The following is a 19663-nucleotide window of genomic DNA, read 5'->3' on the forward strand; positions in this document are numbered from 1 at the left end:
TGTTGTAACTTTTTTACTTTACTTCCTTCCTTTTTCTGTGTCTCATTTGGAAATTACATTTGAAACGTGTTTCAAAAAACTGTGTTAAATGATAAAGAGCTGGATTTTTATAGCCTATATTCTATATCTATATTCTATGTTAAAATGGAAACTTTTAACACAATCCTATATATCATATATATATATATATATATATATATATATATATATATATATATATATATTAGTGCTATCATGCGATTAAAAAAATGGAGAGATTAATTAATTATGATCTGTAATTAATTTATCTAATTAATCTATTTTTAATCTCACCTAAAAATTGCTGAGAAAAGCCTTCAATTTGAGGTATTTTCATTTAAATTCATTATTACATTTAGTCGGGGAGCCAAAGTCTCAAAAGCTCTAGAAAATGGGTTGAACCTGACATCGCCTGCCATACTTTTTATTTGTGTGTTTTTTGTTAACTGTGACCCTGAGGACCAATAATTGGAGGGTCTGCTCTTCCGGAAATATCGAAAAAAAAAAAATTGTGGCCATTTTAGTGTAGGTAACCTTCATTTTGTGATAGAAAATTGTGGATTGGGTAAGCTGTCTACAAATACATTCCAGATGCAAAGAACACATGTGGTGACAACATTCAGTGAAAAAAATATTCATAAAACACATTTCTACATGATTTTGGCTCAATTTAATGCCAAAAAATAAGGCATTTTTTTCACTTTTTTCCAGTATTTTCATCTTTACTTCATTGGCAATCAACTATTCCCCCAAGTTTTGACATCAGCCAATATGCCATTCTTTTCTTCAAACAGTATAGTCATTCCACAGAAAAAAATATAAAAATCCAACCAAAATCAATGGATCTGTGATGATTTCTTTACCATCAACAGGCCCAGAACCTCAATAGAATGTTAGGCTCCTCTCAACATTCCATAAGGCACACTGGATATTTAGCATGGTTGTTAATGTCCACATTATTAAACATCATGGCCTAGGCATCTTTTAAATACTACTACTACTACTACTACTACTAATAATAATAAATATAGCCGCAAGCGGCAATGATCGGCCCTCGTTGAGCCTATGCCATGCCCAGGCCACGCCGCACCCTGGCCACATTGAGCTCTGCACATGCCGGCCCCACGAATGCATCTTACTCATTGATCTAACTTCTAAATTAACACTAACCCCTAAACCGACGTGCACTCCTAACTAGGGATGGGCATTCGATGAAATTTTCTTAATCGATCGTAGGAAGAATTAACGATCGATTATCGATTAATCATTAACGTTTTTATATTAAAATGATCATCATTATTTTACTATCTGCACTACTAATCTGCATAAATAAATTCAACTTTACGACATATAGACCGTAACCACTCTAGAGCCACATCAATCCGTTTGAGATTTTAATGTGTTTAATTCAGTTTTGCGCAACTCTCACAGAAACGAAACTTAAAACCGCATCGCTAATTTGCATAAACTCAGCAAAGATAAAACTACAGCTCTTGTGTGGCTGATGCGGTCAATTTCTGTCAGATTAAAAGACATGATTCAGTGGAATACAGGTTAGTGTGACCATATTGGCGTTTGTCAAAACCAGTATAGTCATTCCACAGAAAAAAATATAAAAATCCAACCAAAATCAGTGGATCTGTGATGATTTCTTTACCATCAATAGGCCCAGAACCTCAATAGAATGTTAGGCTACTCTCAACATTCCATAAGGCACACTGGATATTTAGCATGGTTGTTAATGTCCACATTATTAAACATCATGGTCCTTCGCTCCACCTTGTTCACAAATTTAAAAAGTCAATGCCAAAGTGAAAGGCACCAGCTGTTCACCAAGAAACATTTTCCACTGCAAAGAGACCAAGACGTGATGTTGCTGTAAAACCACAAGAACAAGAATGTGTGAGCTCAGTCTGTTTGTCTTCTGTACGTCTCACTTAACAAATGGGATTTTACTTTGATGGTGCTCCACATACAAAATGTTCTCTGCAAACTCAGGATGAGTTAGGAAGTCAAATGTTTCCTTTTTGTTTCTTCCTGTGGATCAATCCTGCCCATCACCTTCACCTTTCACTATTTTTCAATTCCGTTGGGAAGAGAAACAGTTTGAACAGAGGTTTGAGTCACACACATCTGATTCACTTTTGCATTTATGGAGTTCACAAACAAATTTCTCGAGTCGTTTTCCGCTGTTAGGATCCAACAACCACACAATTAACGATATCTGAATCACAAAACTAAAATATGACAATATCAGAACCAGAAACAAAAGTGATATGGTTCAAAAGACTTGAAAAGATCGACTTTGACAATAAACTACAATGGGAAAACAAACATGGAGGTTTGATGCTCACTCTTTTGGAAAATCCTTCCCAGCATGAACTGCACAATGACCGGAAGTCTGAGATTCTTGATGCATCTATAGGACACCCAACAAAAACTTTGGCGTAGCCAAACCAAATTTGGTACACAGATGCACCATGGGAATAGGGACAAAAAAGTATATTAACAGGAAGTCGGCCATATCGGACTGATCGCGCTACTCGGTGCCAAAGGCGCATTTTCTTGTCCTCATATTTGAACGAACTCGTCCTAAGGCGTTTGACCCAGACTCACTAGAATCATTCGGTATCATCTAGACGAGTGAGACATTAAAAGTTGTTTAAAGCTTTTTAAAACAGGGTTGCTGTGGCAACGGTGCAAATTTCGGGTTCGTTTTTGCAGCGCGCCATCAAACTTCAGCATGTGATAATTTGCACAAACTGGCCAAGTTCACTCAAACTTTAATTGTTGGTGGACACCACAACTCTGAACAGATTTATATAAGAAAATCTAAACTGGCCCCCCTAGGGAGGTTGTATGGAACAATAAAATTTTACTTTGTCGTAGGCATGTAAAATTTGGTACACACATTCGTGGAGTGGTCTTAATGAAAAAAGTCAATGACGCCCACACTCCATCTCCCATCATGTTGCCATGGCAACTGGCTAAAAATCTGTCTTCACCATGGGGACGTCCCAACAAAAACTTTGATGTACTCAAACCAAATTTAGTACACAGATGGGAATAGGAATAATAAAGTATATTGTGACCACGCTCTCTCCCAAACCGGAAGTCCACCATCTTGGATTTAAAAAAAAGAAAAAATCAACACATACAGAAATTGAGAAAAATAGTAGGGTTCGGGTTAGGTTAGGGGTAAGGTTAGGCTAGGGTTAGGAGTAGGGATGGGCATGATTAATCGATTAATTGATAATTGATCATTACGTTAATTTTAAGCGACAAACCGAATGTAGGTTGCTGTGCATAGCGTGACCAAACAGGGGTCTGTACATGTAGCTCTCTGCACTCAGAAGGAGCAGACACAAACAGTCGGTCAGTCTGCAGCGTACCGAAGCACAAATGCGTATTTGTGATTTGTACAAAAAATTCCACGCTTTCCGTTGCGTTCGGGACAAGTAGGAGTCCATGTGCACAGTGTACAAAGCAGCACATATGTTTCGGTGTCCAGTGGGAAAAAGCTTTACCAGGTGAGAGTCGCGCAATGTCGATGATGAGTCCCCACCTCCCACCTCCCGTACGGTGTCCTGGTTTTGACAAACGCAAATCTGGTCACACTAACCTGTATACTGAATCCACTGAATTGCATATGCGATGCGTTTTAAGTTTAGAGTTGCTGAATCATTAAAACTCAAACGACTCTAGAGCGATTACGAAAATTTCATCGTTAATGCCGATCATCCCTAGTTAGGAGTGCACGTAGGTTTAGGGGTTAGTGTTAATTTAGAAGTTAGATCAATGAGTAAGGTGCATTCGTGGGGCACGGCATGTGCAGAGCTCAACGTGGCCAGGGTGCGGCGTGGCATGGGCGTGGCATAGGCTCAAGCGAGGGCCGATCATTGCCGCTTGCGGCTATATTTATTATTATTAGTAGTAGTAGTAGTAGTAGTAGTATTTAAAAGATGCCTAGGCCATGATGTTTAATAATGTGGACATTAACAACCATGCTAAATATCCAGTGTGCCTTATGGAATGTTGAGAGGAGCCTAACATTCTATTGAGGTTCTGGGCCTGTTGATGGTAAAGAAATCATCACAGATCCATTGATTTTGGTTGGATTTTTATATTTTTTTCTGTGGAATGACTATACTGTTTGAAGAAAAGAATGGCATATTGGCTGATGTCAAAACTTGGGGGAATAGTTGATTGCCAATGAAGTAAAGATGAAAAGACTGGAAAAAAGTGAAAAAAATGCCTTATTTTTTGGCATTAAATTGAGCCAAAATCATGTAGAAATGTGTTTTATGAATATTTTTTTCACTGAATGTTGTCACCACATGTGTTCTTTGCATCTGGAATGTATTTGTAGACAGCTTACCCAATCCACTGAGGATTTGAGGAAATTTTTCATTTTTCAAAATTTTCTATCACAAAATGAAGGTTACCTACACAAAATAGCCACAATTTTTTTTTCGCGATATTTCCAGAAGAGCAGACCCTCCAATTATTGGTCCTCAGGGTCACAGTTAACAAAAAAACACAAATAAAAAGTATGGCAGGCGATGTCAGGTTCAACCCATTTTTGAGACTCCCCGACTAATTATTGTGGCAGATCAAAAGACTGATATAGAACAAAAAAAAAGTGACTTTATAAAGTCATTTATTGTTTAACAAACTTTAACAGATGCAGTCACATTCCACAGTATCATCATTATTATTACAATTACTAATCTGCAGTGTTGGGAAGGTTACTTTTAAAATGTATTCCCCTATAGATTACAGATCCCAAAATGTAGTTTGTAACTTACTCCATTCAATTACTTAAAGTGAGTAATTTGAATACTTGGATTACTTGATATTGTCATGCTTTTTAAAACTACATGAATGTAGCAACTGCATCCTGCAAATGTTGTTCTTGTTTGTTCTCTTCAAATTAGCTGTTGAGCCCAAGTCTCCATGAATAAGAAACTGTTTGCTGTCAAGTAGCAAAGACCAGGAAATCTGAACATAATAACTTTTGTCTACTTAAAGACAATAAAAAGTCCAGTCTTTCCTTAACCATATGAAAAATATTATTGATAGAGAAATGCTTTATATATGAGATCACTGGTTTTAGTCCTGGTTTAGACCTGCTTTAGTCCTACTTTAGTCCTGGAATGGGTTAGAGTCATGGTTTTAGTCCTGGTGTTAGTTCTGGTTTAGTCCTGGTTTAGACCTGGTTTAGACCTGGTTTTAGTTCTGGTTTAGTTCTGGTTTAGTCCTGGTTTAGACCTGATTTTAGTTCTGGTTTAGACCTGGTTTAGACCTGGTTTTAGTTCTGATTTAGTCCTGGTTTAGTCCTACTTTAGTCCTGGAATGGGTTAGTCCTGGTTTTAGACCTGGTGTTAGTTCTGGTTTAGTCCTGGTTTAGACCTGGTTTTAGTTCTGGTTTAGTCCTGGTTTAGACCTGGTTTAGTCCTACTTTAGTCCTAGTTTAGTCCTGGAATGGGTTAGTCCTGGTGTTAGTTCTGGTTTAGTTCTGGTTTAGTCCTGGTTTTAGTTCTGGTTTTAGTTCTGGTTTAGTCCTGGTTTAGACCTGGTTTTAGTTCTGGTTTAGTCCTGGTTTAGACCTGGTTTAGTCCTACTTTAGTCCTAGTTTAGTCCTGGAATGGGTTAGTCCTGGTGTTAGTTCTGGTTTAGTCCTGGTTTAGACCTGGTTTTAGTTCTGGTTTAGTCCTGGTTTAGACCTGGTTTTAGTTCTGGTTTAGTCCTGGTTTAGACCTGGTTTAGTCCTACTTTAGTCCTGGAATGGGTTAGTCCTGGTGTTAGTTCTGGTTTAGTCCTGGTTTTAGTTCTGGTTTAGTCCTGGTTTAGTCCTTGTTTAGACCTGGTTTAGACCTGGTCTCAGTTCTGGTTTAGTCCTGGTTTAGACCTGGTTTAGACCTGGTTTAGACCTGGTCTCAGTTCTGGTTTAGTCCTGGTTTTAGTCTTGGTGTTAGTTCTGGTTTAGAGGCGCACAGGAGGAAGAGCAGTTTACGCGAGAAAACATACGCGGCGCACGGGAGGACCGCGGTGTCCGCCCAGTAACTACGGAAGGAAACGTGGTCCGCGCGTTCTCAGGTTAATGACGATGATGAAGGTGTGTGTTTGTGTTTGTTGTGTGTTTGTGTTTGTTTGTGTTTGTGTGTGTGTGTGTTGTGTTTGTGTGTGTTTGTGTGTGTTTGTGTGCGTGTCCCCTCATGTGGCAGGTCACTATAGGACAGTAGTGCAGACATCATGAGTCTATGCAGGTTGTTTTCACCAGTGACATTTAAGTTGTAGGCGATTTTATATTTGTTATTTTCTTTTATATTTCACGTTGGGAGAATAATTTCCAAGACACGAATGCGTTTTTACCTGTGCACTGCTGCTTCTGTTCTACTGGCTCTTCGACCTCGTCCATTGTGCGACTGACGCCGCCAACGTTAACATGACGTTTACATCCCTCTTACTGCGCGTATTTTGTGTGGGTTTCCGGCAATGAGTGGAATTACCGAAATAAAAAAAAATTATAAAGGTTTTTTTTTTGTGTGTGTGTGTTATTGTCCCATAAACACATAAAAACAGATTTTATAATAAAGCAACTCGCATACATAAACAGTAAAGTTAGAGATTAAAAATGAGATTAACGCGATTAAAAAACATAACGCGCTAAATATGACTGTAATTAATTAATTGCAATTAACGCGATAATTTGACATCCCTAATATATATATGTATATATGTAACCCTCACGGACTGACAGTCTATATGTGGTCCCAGTTGTCTCAGCGCACCCAGCTTCAGGACCCTGCGTTGTGTTTGGTGATGTAAGAGTGGCTAGGTGTGGTGCGGGGAGAAGGATCACAGCAGACACAGCGGTTCTTTTTGATTGTGGAATGAGGGGCAGCCAGTGTATTTATTTGATGAGTTCCAATAGCGATAACAGGTGTTTCGTTCAGTTGCTTGGCTCATGGGACCTTACGGAGTAACGGCAGAGAGAAGACCAGCTAATTAGTCATTTACTACAACAATACAATTACCAATTATAAATTTCATGTTCACACACAGTGTACAACAATAATAATAATAAAATATCATAAAACAAGATAAACTATTATTTAGTAAATGGTTGGTAAATTTGGTAAATGGTCACCACAATAGGCTACAACACACTACACAACGCATCAACGGACTCTGACTGCTCCCAACTGCTAGCGTAAAATCAAGTGCCATAAAATGAACAAACCAATGTGCTGGTCATTCAGAACAGGACCAATAATGAGTAAAACATTTTCCTTAACCTATTTGGTGCAATTAACATGAAGATGGCAAATATCAACAAAGATGTTGATAGATCTGATTAACTGCGATTGACAGTGCCTACCTTACGGAGTAAGGGCAGAGAGAAGAGGCCGAGAGGCGTCTACGCAGCCTCTTCGCGCTGCCGCTACGGTGGCCGCACTTGGACATGGGCCAAAAACAACAAAACAGTAACTGCGGTCTCGACAAGTAAACAAAGTACAGGAGCACCACCTAGTGGTCACTCCCTTACATCCACCCCTCCTTTAATTGATGGTGTTCCAGCCATCGGACACACCCAACTAGACAGACCCAACAGTGTTATTCTCTACAGAAAACAAAACAAACACAACAACAGGAACTGTATGTGTTTATGTACATCCAGAAGCTCTTTTCGCTTTCTCCCTTTGCCATATCTTCCTGCCTCTCTCTATCAGTCTTAGGTCATTGTCAGTGGTAGTCACTTGTGTCTCATAGGAAAGTTTCTTTGGGGGGTGTCGCTCTCTTGTGGGGTTTCTCTTTAGGATATTGGCCCCTTGGGGTGAAACAGAACAATCCCTGCCCACCTCTTCCTCCCGCAGCCCAGCCACCACTTCTGCCTCTTCTGTGCTTAGCTGGTCTGGCTCCTGGCCAGCAATTTCAGGACTGATACAATCGTCAGGTTCCTCCACATTCTCCACATCCGACTCATTCGTATTTTCACTGTCCTGTTGTTTATTTTCACTCTCTGTTGCATATTCATGCCCGTCAGGAGCACCCGTTTGTCTTTGCTGCACTGGAAGAGACATGCACTGTGTTAAAAGATTAGGATGGACCACCCTCTCAGTTCCCCCATCCTCTCTCCTAATCACATACACTGGTAGAGTAGGCTGCTTTTTGACCACAATGTATGGGTGTGATTCCCACCTGTCTCCGAGTTTCTGGCGATTCTCTACATGACAAATTTTAACCAGGACCCTGTCTCCTGGGCTGAACGCCTGACCCTTAGCTCTCTTGTCATAGTGCTTTTTCTGCTGCTGTTTGGCATGATGGGACGACTGATTGGCCTGGGCATAGGCTTTGGACAAGGCAGTGTGTAGCGTTTGGACATACTCAGAGTACTCACACGACTTCCTAGAATCAGAGAGCCCAAAGACAAGGTCAACAGGAAGCCTGGGGTGCCTGCCGAACATGAGATAGTAAGGTGTATAGCCGGTGGAGTCGTGTTGTGTACAGTTATAGGCATGGGTCATTGCGTCAACGTGTTCGTGCCAGCGGGGCTTTTGGTGGGGCTCAAGGGTACCAAGCATATTCATTAATGTGCGGTTATATCTTTCAGTTGTGCCGTTGCCCTGTGGATGGTATGGTGTGGTGTGAGTTTTTGTAATGCCAACACATTTACACAGTTCTTTTACAATGGTACTTTCAAAATTTCGGCCCTGGTCTGCATGGAGCTTGGCAGGGAAACCAAAACGACAGAAGAAGTTTTTCCACAATGTCTTAGCCACTGTACTGGCTTTCTGATCTCTGGTGGGGTATGCTTGGGCATAGCGAGAGAAATGATCTGTAACAATGAGAACATTTTCAATGCCACCCCTGGATTTTTCTAAGCTTAAAAAGTCAACACAAACAAGTACCATGGGGGCGCTAGAGTGAATACTGACCAGGGGAGCTCTGAGGCCTGCAGTGGGGTCTTTCTCAGGCAACACCTTTCACATCGCTCACACCAGGCTTTAATCTCCTGGAACATCTTTGGCCAGTAAAACCTCTCTCTTATCATTTGCAAAGTCCTTTCAAACCCCAAGTGCCCTGAGTCATCATGCAGGGTGGTTTTGACTTTAGTGTGCAGTGTCTCAGGCAGTACAAGTTGCTCCAACATGCCTCTTTGTTGGTCCTTGACTTTGCGGAACAAGACTCAATTTTTTATCGCCAACCTCCTCCACTCTTTTAAGAGAAGGCGCCCATGCTCGCCCATCCCAGCTCTATCACTGTGGTCTGGCTTTCGGTTGCGGCTCTTTGAAAACAGGACCGGGCCAATCACAGAATCCTCTTTCTGGGCTATGCGAATTTCATTGGTGGTCATGGCTGGGAGAGATTCTGTTCCCACCTCTAAATAGGGCTCGTCTGCGCCATCTCTTGTCTGGGGCACAGACCTTGTATCAGGGGCGTTTTTAGGTGTCTGGGGGCAGCTGTTGTTGGTGACCTGGTGGGGACAGGACTGCAGCAACATCTTGGCTCGACATGTGTGAAAGTGCATCCGCATTTGCATTAGTTCTGCCCCTGCGATACTGAATATCAAAGTTGAAAATGTGCAGTTGAGAAACCCAACGCTGGCCTGTGGCGTCAAGTTTTGCCGAGGACATGACATACTTAAGGGGGTTATTGTCTGTCAGAACTGAGAAGCGACGCCCGTACAGATGATCATAGAATTTGTCGGTTACTGCCCATTTAAGGGTGAGGAACTCGAGCTTATGCGCCGGGTAATGTGTTTCAGGTGGGGTTAAACCTCTGCTTGCATAAACTATAACCCTTTCCTGCCCCTCTTGGATCTGTGCTAACACAGCGCCTGATCCCCCACCCGATGCATCTGTCTGGAGCACAAAGGGCAGGTTGTAGTCTGGGTAACCAAGCACAGCGCAGTAATCAGCTTGTCTTTCAACAGTGAGAAAGCATTCTCGCACTGGTCAGTCTATAGAAAAGGACGGGCAGGCTCAGCATTTCTGTTTGTACCCCTTTTCTTTTTTCTAGGGTCACCTGATGTGAGGCAATACAAGGGTGCAGCAATTGAGGAGAAGTTTGGGACATACCACCTATAGTACCCCACGAAGCCAAGGAACTGGAGCACCTCTTTCCTGTTAGTAGGTCTTGGCCAATCTTTAACTTTGCTGATTTTCTGTGGGTCAGTTTTAACCCCTTTCGCTGACACTATGTGCCCCAAATACTGCACCTCCTTTCTCACTAGCTGGCACTTGGAAGGCTTAAGCTTTAACCCATGCTGTCGGAGGCGGTCAAACACTAGCTGGAGCCTCCCCAAATGTTCATCAAAGGTCTTTGAAAATATGATTAGATCATCCAAATAGATTAGCAGATGAGTAAAGTTGAGATCACCAAAACAGCATGTCATTAGCCTCTGAAATGTGGATGGGGCATTTTGAAGGCCAAAGGGCATCCTATTCGCCTCAAACAGTCCCATTGGTGTGCTGAATGCAGTTTTGTGTTTGTCCTGTTCCGCCACTTCTACCTGCCAGTAGCCTGATGTGAGGTCGAGGGTGGAGAAGTATTTAGCCTGTCCCAATGCCTCCAGAGCCTCCTCTATTCTGGGCAGGGGAAAGGTGTCTCTTGTGCTGCATGAGTTGTTTTCGATAATCAATACAGAGCCTCAATGACCCGTCCTTTTTAGTGACAACTACCACAGGAGAAGCATAGGGGCTTTTACTGGGCCAAATGACTCCGGCTGCCTCCATCTCAGTTAACAGCTTCCTAACATCCTGCCACTGTGAAGGAGGAATTTTACGATACGGCAGTCGAAAGGGTTTTGAGTCAATGAGTGTTATTTCATGTTGCACTGTATTAGTATGACCATAGTCTGTTGAGTGTCGTGATAACATGTCTTTGTTTTTGTCGATGAGTTGTTGGACGACAGTGCGCTGTTGTCCGTTATCTGTTGCAGCCCCGCTTAGATCCACAATACTTTCAGAAATAACATGATCCAGACTAACACTGGTTTGTACTGCACCAGAGGGGCCGGCACTATCTGGAAACTCAACCACCTTTTCAACAAGAAAGGCATGGGCCAGAGGGGTTTGGGGCCTAATAGTGACACTGCGCTGGGACATGTTCATAACTCTGATTGGGACAAAGCCTTTATCGACATTGGCCAGGACTTTAGCAACAAGGTGGTCTTGGGGGAGACCTAAGGAGACGTGGCTTTCAAGGAAGACAGTGTATAATTGTTTTTGGGGGCCAGTTTTTACTTTGCATTTTAAGTCTATTTCCTTTCCAGCAGGAATTCTCAGTTTGCGGCCAGCAAATACGGCGGGCTCCACCAGGTCACTTGTTTTCTTCGTTTCACATTTTTCAACATCAAGCAAGGCTGTATACCACTCTGGGTGTTCTTCTTTCACTTGATGGAGGAAGTGCTGCCCATAGGCTTCTTTAAAATGACTTCTGGAGGCCCGGAGCACATTGGTCCCTACTAAGAGAGGGACAGAGGAGAGATAGTCTGAATCAGGAACTACAAAGGTAGGTACGGAACTAAACACTTTGCCCAACACTTTCAACTCTATGTTTATGAAGCCACTGTAGGGCACGGCATGGCCTGCTGCCACTTCTATAGGCACTGTGGAGGGCTGTGGCTTTTGGGTGACTAGAATAAAAGCTGTTAGCGATAGTGGTCACCTGTGAGCCGGAATCAATGAGAGCTGTGCACTTTAAACCATTAACCACCACCCCACCCTCATTTCTCGGTCCCACTAAAGGCATTTTCTCCCTCTTTTTAACAGTTTTTTTGGGGAGGAGACATTCTGGGGTGCCCATGGTGGCCCCTTCTACCATGGGCTCTAAGAGTTTAAAGGCCGAGCAGACGAAGGGGGGCTATCAGAAGACTCCACAGGCTGCGACTGCCTGGACTGCCCAGGACTGACATCTGGGAGGACAGCCCGGCAGACACGAGCTATGTGTCCTGTTTACCACACCTGTGACATGTGACACTGGCACTCGGGGCCTTACTTCTCAGTGCAGGCTTAACTAAGGGTGCAGGGCTGGACATTTTTAACTCGAGATCAGCTAGTTTAATCATTTGCTCTTCTTGACTAAGTGCAAGTTTTTTCACAATCTCTGTCAGCTCAGAAAGTTCAGTTTGCTTGTTTTTTCCCCTTTTCATGTCACTATTCTGCTCCTCAGAGGTCTGGACGTGGGCATACGACTTTCTTTGTTTGTGTGGTGGTTGGAACCTATTACCTTCTCTGGCTAGGTCACGGAGCTCCGCTTGAAGCTCTCGGAAGCTTAGAAGTCGGGGCTTGAGAGGGGCAATTCTGGTGTACACATTTTCATCGACAAGCCCCCTCAGAAACTGACGTGTGAGCTTACTGTCTCTGTCAGGGAAGGGACGGCCACTACGTTGGCTCTCCTCAACAGTGCGCAGGATGGCCTCTAACGCTATAGTAAGGAGCAGGCAGTCTCACCAGGCTTTTGATTGCGCTCATAGAAGTCTGCCAGTGGGTCAAGGGAGGAGTGTGCGTCACTGTATTCTGCTTTTAACTCATCGAATGCCCTTTCAGGGGTTTGCTCTTGGGGGGGCAGGTTTAACACTAGCTTTCTGGCCTCACCTCCGAGGTGTCTCACAACAGTAGAAAAGCGGAGGTGCACAGGGAGTTCAATGGCATCAAGGAGGTACTGCATGTCCCTTATCCAGTCCTCCACTAGTATCTTGCTGTCCATGTTACCCGTGAAGACTTGCACATTCTTTACCTGGTGTTTTTGCATGAAACCTCCATAGGCAGGTATAGGGGAGCTCTGATGGGCTGAGGCTCTGGCAGGCATGTCGTGAGGAGGCATTGGTGCTACATGGTACATTGGTGTAGGTGTCGGCAGGTCCAGCAGAGATGGCACAGGGCTTAAGGCAGGAGGTGGCACTGGTGCTGGACTCCATAGATTAGCCTGAGGCAGAGGGCCTGCAACACTTACAACAGGCTGCCATGGCACTGACCGGTTGACTGGGTGGTTGGGTCTGGCAGCTGGGCTGTGGTCCAAGGTGGGGAGGGCAGCAGCTTGGAAACGTCAGGAATGGGCAGACCTGTAGAGTGAGCGGGAGTGGGGTAATGGTCAGTGTAGGGGACCTGTTTGGCAACAGTCTGTGTATGGTGTGTAAAAAGTCCTACTTGGGGCCCTTGCTGATCTACTGGCATGTCAATGTTGATTTGGTGCTGCATTCTAAGTTACTAATGTGCAAAAGTGACCTGACAACTTTGGCTTTAACAATATCCAAAACACACCATAGAAAGCACAACTAGAACAGTTATTACTCAAAATGAACACCCACAATACTTTAAGGTGAAAACTCAAAACCATCAACACACTTTGGGTTGAAGAGGAAATACCACACTGCTATAATACTGTTGTGCAATGTTATACACTTATTATACACAGTACCCTTTATGTATACCACTGCACCCATCTTTACTATAACTAGGAGCTGCCTTCTTTTTATGGCTCAGCTTGGCTTGCAGGTGGAGGTGTACGATCAACAGGAGGCGCACACTCAGGCTCAGTGTCTGTAGATAGAGAAGGCCAGTGGATCCGATGCAGAACAGCCAGATGGAGGGACAGATACAGCCGGTTCCAGAGCAGGTGCGCGGTCCACACTTCCACGGTCGCTCAGCTCCACAGCAATTACAGCAGCCAGGACACCATCCAGGGAGAGCCAAGCAACAATACTTCTCTTCACTCCTCTCACTGTAGACTGCACTTTGAGCTGAAGCACCACAATCCGGGTCACGGCACCAAAAAGATGTAACCCTCACGCACTGACAGTCTATATGTGGTCCCAGTTGTCTCAGCGCACCCAGCTTCAGGACCCTGCGTTGTGTTTGGTGATGTAAGAGTGGCTAGGTGTGGTGCGGGGAGAAGGATCACAGCAGACACAGCGGTTCTTTTTGATTGTGGAATGAGGGGCAGCCAGTGTATTTATTTGATGAGTTCCAATAGCGATAACAGGTGTTTCGTTCAGTTGCTTGGCTCATGGGACCTTATGGAGTAACGGCAGAGAGAAGACCAGCTAATTAGTCATTTACTACAACAATACAATTACCAATTATAAATTTCATGTTCACACACAGTGTACAACAATAATAATAATAAAATATCATAAAATAAGAAAAACTATTATTTAGTAAATGGTTGGTAAATTTGGTAAATGGTCACCACAATAGGCTACAACACACTACACAACGCATCAACGGACTCTGACTGCTCCCAACTGCTAGCGTAAAATCAAGTGCCATAAAACGAACAAACCAATGTGCTGGTCATTCAGAACAGGACCAATAATGAGTAAAACATTTTCCTTAACCTATTTGGTGCAATTAACATGAAGATGGCAAATATCAACAAAGATGTTGATAGATCTGATTAACTGCGATTGACAGTGCCTACCTTACGGAGTAAGGACAGAGAGAAGAGGCCGAGAGGCGTCTACGCAGCCTCTTCGCGCTGCCGCTACGGTGGCCGCACTTGGACATGGGCCAAAAACAACAAAAACAGTAACTGCGGTCTCGACAAGTAAACAAAGTACACGAGTACCACCTAGTGGTCACTCCCTTACATATATATATATATATATATATATATATATATATATATATATATATATATATATATATATATATATATACACACACATATACACACACACATACACACACACATACATTATATATATATATATATATATATATATATATATATATATATATATATATATATATATATATATATATATATATATATATATTTGTAACTGCACTGTAACTGATTTGAACCAAATAACATTTCAGGCCCTCCTCCAGACCAAATCAGAGTGAGCGAGGTTTGTGGAGATGGCCACAATTACGACACATGTTTTCAGAGAGTAATAAACATAAAACAACATGAAATAAATATATATATTTTTTAAGTTACATATTGTGTGTTCTTTATGGCTTCATTTATTTTACCTAAGCAGTAACTGCAGTAATAGCCAGAAGGTGGTAGTAAAGATGAGCTCAAGCTGCAGCTCTGAGACACTGCACCCGAAGGAGGGTTGCCAAGTCTGAGTATTTATATCGTCTTTTTAGAAAGCTAGTTTAGAAACTAGTTTTAGAAAGCCGCTTGCAAATATTAACAGTCACGAATTGTGTGACCAAGTAATGAGAACATGCTTTTAGCAATTGATTAAACTCTAAAGCTGTTACTCAGGTAAATATGCTATTAAAATGCGCATTTTATTCGGATTCGTTCAGTGGCAAAACACGGCCTATAACTAGATGTTTTTGGTTTTTTTTTTTAACTTACTTTGGTGGGACTCGGACGCTTGTATTGGGGCTTTTTTCAGAGGCTCGGTCGCTTATTTCTCTCCGAAAATCTGGCAACCCTGACCCGAAGAAGAATACGGAGAATGACGAGATCCAGAGCCGAAAATAGACCAGCTACTTTTCAGTCAACGCTTTGTTAACACGATTATATCTAAATAACGTTATTGAACACCGTAGCACTGAATTGGCTAAAGTATGACAGAGCCCCAGTCTGCATTGTTGCTCAAGAAACAGCTTGCAGGTAATTAAAACCACCCAAGTGTTAACTGGTGACGGCATTTGCGCTAGCACAGCCGTTAGCTGTTAGTGAAAGACTGATGCTGGCGCAAACTGTTTCCTGAACCTTCTACATAACCTACACACAAATGATACAAATTTATCATATCCAGACATCATCGGTGGTGTGATACGGATGTGATTGTGTCTGTTTGGTGTCTGGTTGGTCCCAGTTTGCTGTTTGTACAACTTGTTTTCTCATATCTTTTGCTGTTCAGTTGAAGCCGCTGTCAGAAGTCTCAACGGCTTTCACAGTGCAGCACTGTTAGCTGTTAGCACTTAGCATTGCCTGTGTTTACAAACAGTCCCGACAGCACAACGATCCGCGTTTCATGCATTTTGGTAAAAAAATGTTTTGGATTCACTTAAAGGAGACATATGATGATGCTAAATCTACTTTCATAAGCTTTTAACCACGCTGTAATGATGTTCCCTTAGCATTTCCTTATGTTTTTCATGCATGTTTGAATAAGCCTGCATTGTCCTGCATTTGAGGTTTCAGTGCTCTGAAAAAATCAGTTTTGACTGATCTCCTATCCCCACCCACTGCTCTGTATTTATTTGAGTGCGATTTAAAAAAAAGCTGACTGTCATTTATAAAATTTTAAAAAGTCACAGCTATTTTTCAACAATAAAACCATCAACAAAAATCTGCTGCTTGCTACAGTGAAATACCGCCGTAAAGAAGTGGGTCTTGCAGTTTTGCAGTCTAAATAGGAAGGAGTGGGACGGTGGTCGAGTGGCTGGTACTTATGTTTCACAGCAAGAAGGTTCTGGGTTAGATTTGCAGGTCTCCCGGGCCTTTCTGTATGAAGTTTATATGTTTCTCCTCGTGTAGAGCTGGGTTTCCTGTGGGTGCTCCTGTTTTCCCCATCAAATAGTGTTTTTATATGGACCCTGATATCTGTGCTTTCGGGCACAACAATCTTTTACCAAGCTGAATTATTTAACAACAACAAAAAAAACATACACAATGGGTACAATCCTTGGGTTAACGTAATCCTGATCAAGCCAGCAACATCTGAAAATGGGTCCCCAGGCACTGAACTGCAATGCCTCACTGCTCCTGGCCCAGAGGCACTGAAGCATGGGTCAAATGCAGAGGGCACATTTCCTCTACAGGGACAACTAAATGTACCTTATTCTGATTATTTATATATATATTTTTTAAATGAATATTGGGGTTTACAATGAATTAACATGTTATAGTTACCATAAAATGGGCCTAATATGTCTTTATGCCCATTTTATGGTAACTATAACTATATGTCTTTTTTATTAAGGTCAATGATGAAATTATTAGCACAATGTGATAAGCCATCCTAGTGAAAACAAACGGTATATGTTTTTGTAATTTATTTATGTTCTTTTCAGAGCTGAACAAAAACCCAGTGGAGGGATTCTCGGCAGGTTTGATTGAGGAAAGTGACCTCTACAGATGGGAAGTCCTCATAATTGGTCCCCCAGACACACTATAGTAAGTGCTACACATAGACTGTTTTGCATTATGTTTATCACTGTCAAGGACAAAGCATACTTTATTTTGTTCACAGTGAGGGTGGTGTTTTCAAAGCTCACCTGACGTTTCCCAAAGACTACCCTCAAAGACCTCCCAAAATGAAGTTTGTTACAGATATTTGGCACCCTAATGGTAGGTACAGGGACACCTACTTCTTTCATAACTACATTTGAACTAGCAAACTGGTTTATGGCACTTTATGGCTGGCCAATACAAAGACACAAAATTTTGCATCATAATTGCACTCAATCATTTTTACTCTCAGTCATTAACATTGAGTTATTTTTTTGTGCATTGACTAACACAGGTCAAAGTACCAATATTTGTTTTCCTGAGTACCACCAGGTCTAAAATGAGGCTAAACCATGGTTAAGTTAGTTTTAAATAGAGAGTACACAAATATTAATAGAATTCACTGGAAATTAAACAAATACTCCAACTCCAGTGACACACAAACCATAGTTTGAGGAAACATTGGACTAACGGGCTGGTTTTTTTTCCCAGTTGACAAGAATGGAGATGTATGTATTTCTATTTTACACGAGCCTGGGGAGGATAAGTATGGCTATGAGAAACCTGAAGAGCGCTGGCTGCCCATCCACACAGTTGAAACCATCATGATTAGTGTTATCTCTATGCTGGCAGACCCAAACGGTGACTCCCCAGCAAATGTGGACGCTGCTGTAAGTGCGGTCTCTTAAGTTCATGTAGTGCATTGTGCAAAAAAAGAGACCTCTTCAAATATCATATTATTTTCGTATTTAATATTTCTTCCTCTTTGCAGAAACAATGGAGAGAGGACAGAAATGGTGAATTCAAAAGAGAAGTTTCCCGTTGTGTACGAAGAAGCCAAGAGATGGCATTTGAGTGATATTTAGCATGATTCTAACTCAATGTTTTCAGGGTAAGTCTTTTTATGTTAAAACTATGTTAAAATGTTATGTTTAAGACCTTTCTGTCCAAAGATACAGTATGTGTAAACAGATAATTGTCTTCACTGTCTAACCAACTTTGACCTTTCTTGCTTTGTTTATACCGAAGTGTAATTATTTATGCTTTTTCTCATTTAGTTTTGCCTTTCTCCAGGTTTCAACTTTTCAATCGACATGGCACTGTCTCTTGTTCCATTTGGGATCAGACCTGTCCTCCTATTTTCAGCAGAACTGGTCTGGCTTTTCCTCGGGCTGCAACTGAACATACCAGTGACTACCAAGGCTGAATGAAAGCCAAGCAAGTGCCAACAAAACAGGAAAAATAATAATTACAGTTTTATTTGAGTCTATGAACTGCTTCAATCTTCAGGAAGATATTGTAAAGACATGTAAATAGCACAGACTAAACCGGATAATATATTCACTTTTTCCATTCGTTAGGAGTCTTTGACCAAATAAATAGCACTGGTTTATTTTTCTCTACTTTTCCTTTCCATTTTGAGTGTGCATTAGTTTTTGTTTTAAATGGATGTCCTTACAAGATGGTGGGATGCCTCTGGATATACCTGATCTCACAAGAGCTCAAGAAAGTCTTCAAATACCCCATTGTTGCTTTTAATTACAAACTATATTAAATTAAGATTAATAAAGTTACCGCAACAGTTATGTTTTGTTATCAGATTAAAGTCTTACTTATAGCCACTAACTCACAGAAAATCCCCTTTGTGTGCATGTAGTTTTTTTGTTGACATTTTTCTAAAGTGCCTCCTAATAAAATCCCTGGCTTCTAAACCCTGAATTTAACACATTGAAATGAAAAGATAAGCATTTTGTAAACAAGTCAAAATTGTATCATACCAATGGTGAGTTCTTGGTGTAGCAATAATCTGGTATCGCATAATTTTCAATATTCTTTTATTTTATTTGCTATTTAACGTGTGTGTCGTCCGTAGGAATTGTTGTGCATGCTTTAGTCTTTTTATAGTTTACTTTTTGATGAATGGGATTCTAGTTTGCAAGCTTGTGTGTTTCTGTAAAGATCTGTCTCTTGTTTTCTTTTTTGACCAACTTTACTTGATCCAATCTCCTCACTGCTCTCAGATTTATTTCCTGGTCTCCTCTATGTACAAAGAAAAATACTGATGTATATTTTTCCTGTTATGAAATTTGTCTTCTGTAGTGACTTCTAAAGTTGTAAAGTTCTAAATTTTTTTCAATATTCTGTGTGGCTTTTATTTCAGTGTAACACAACATTAGGAATAGTTTTGATTGAAGGTTAAGGTTTTGTGGAAATGAATGACAGTTGTATTTGAGCTCAGTTATTCGAACTAATTGATCGTTTACTTAAAAAAAAAAAAAGATCACATTGAAGATTGAGATCTTCACTTAATTTCACCTAATGGATACTAAACTGTCCTGTGTTCTTCACTAAGGAGGAAGACTGTGTGGGGAAACGTTACGCACTATGTAACCTTCCTAGAGGGAAGCCAGCTGCCTACTTGTCTTCAGTGAGATGTTATTGCTTTGAGTGTTCCATATTATGGTATTTAACCTATCTGCACTACATTTAT

General features: G+C 41.5%; 2 protein-coding genes across 3 annotated transcripts; one reads left to right on the forward strand and one right to left on the reverse strand.

Moving 5' to 3' along the window:
- Positions 1-6589: 6589 nt before the first annotated feature.
- On the reverse strand, positions 6590-14515 carry LOC129407440 (uncharacterized). Its single transcript, XM_055148498.1, has 2 exons — positions 14449-14515; positions 6590-14041 (listed from the first exon to the last, which is right to left on the reverse strand). The coding sequence occupies exon 2, from the start codon at positions 8934-8936 to the stop codon at positions 7689-7691; it is 1248 nt and encodes a 415-aa protein (XP_055004473.1). The 5' UTR covers positions 8937-14041; positions 14449-14515; the 3' UTR covers positions 6590-7688.
- Positions 14516-15417: 902 nt separating this feature from the next.
- On the forward strand, positions 15418-19311 carry ube2g1a (ubiquitin-conjugating enzyme E2G 1a (UBC7 homolog, yeast)). Of its 2 annotated transcripts, none has more exons than XM_055148872.1 (6): positions 15418-15606; positions 17016-17118; positions 17195-17292; positions 17665-17843; positions 17945-18064; positions 18231-19311. In XM_055148872.1, exons 1-5 carry the CDS (start codon positions 15561-15563, stop codon positions 18029-18031), a joined length of 513 nt encoding a protein of 170 aa, XP_055004847.1. In that variant the 5' UTR covers positions 15418-15560; the 3' UTR covers positions 18032-18064; positions 18231-19311. The 2 variants fall into 2 exon arrangements, with proteins under 2 accessions (XP_055004847.1, XP_020785881.1); XM_020930222.2 differs by having other exon boundaries at positions 15419-15606; positions 18247-19311.
- The last annotated feature ends 352 nt before the right edge of the window (positions 19312-19663 follow it).

This window comes from Boleophthalmus pectinirostris, unplaced genomic scaffold (assembly GCF_026225935.1).
Source record: "Boleophthalmus pectinirostris isolate CB_2022bp ecotype Guang Dong unplaced genomic scaffold, ASM2622593v1 HiC_scaffold_12, whole genome shotgun sequence".
Lineage (NCBI taxonomy): Eukaryota > Metazoa > Chordata > Actinopteri > Gobiiformes > Gobiidae > Boleophthalmus > Boleophthalmus pectinirostris.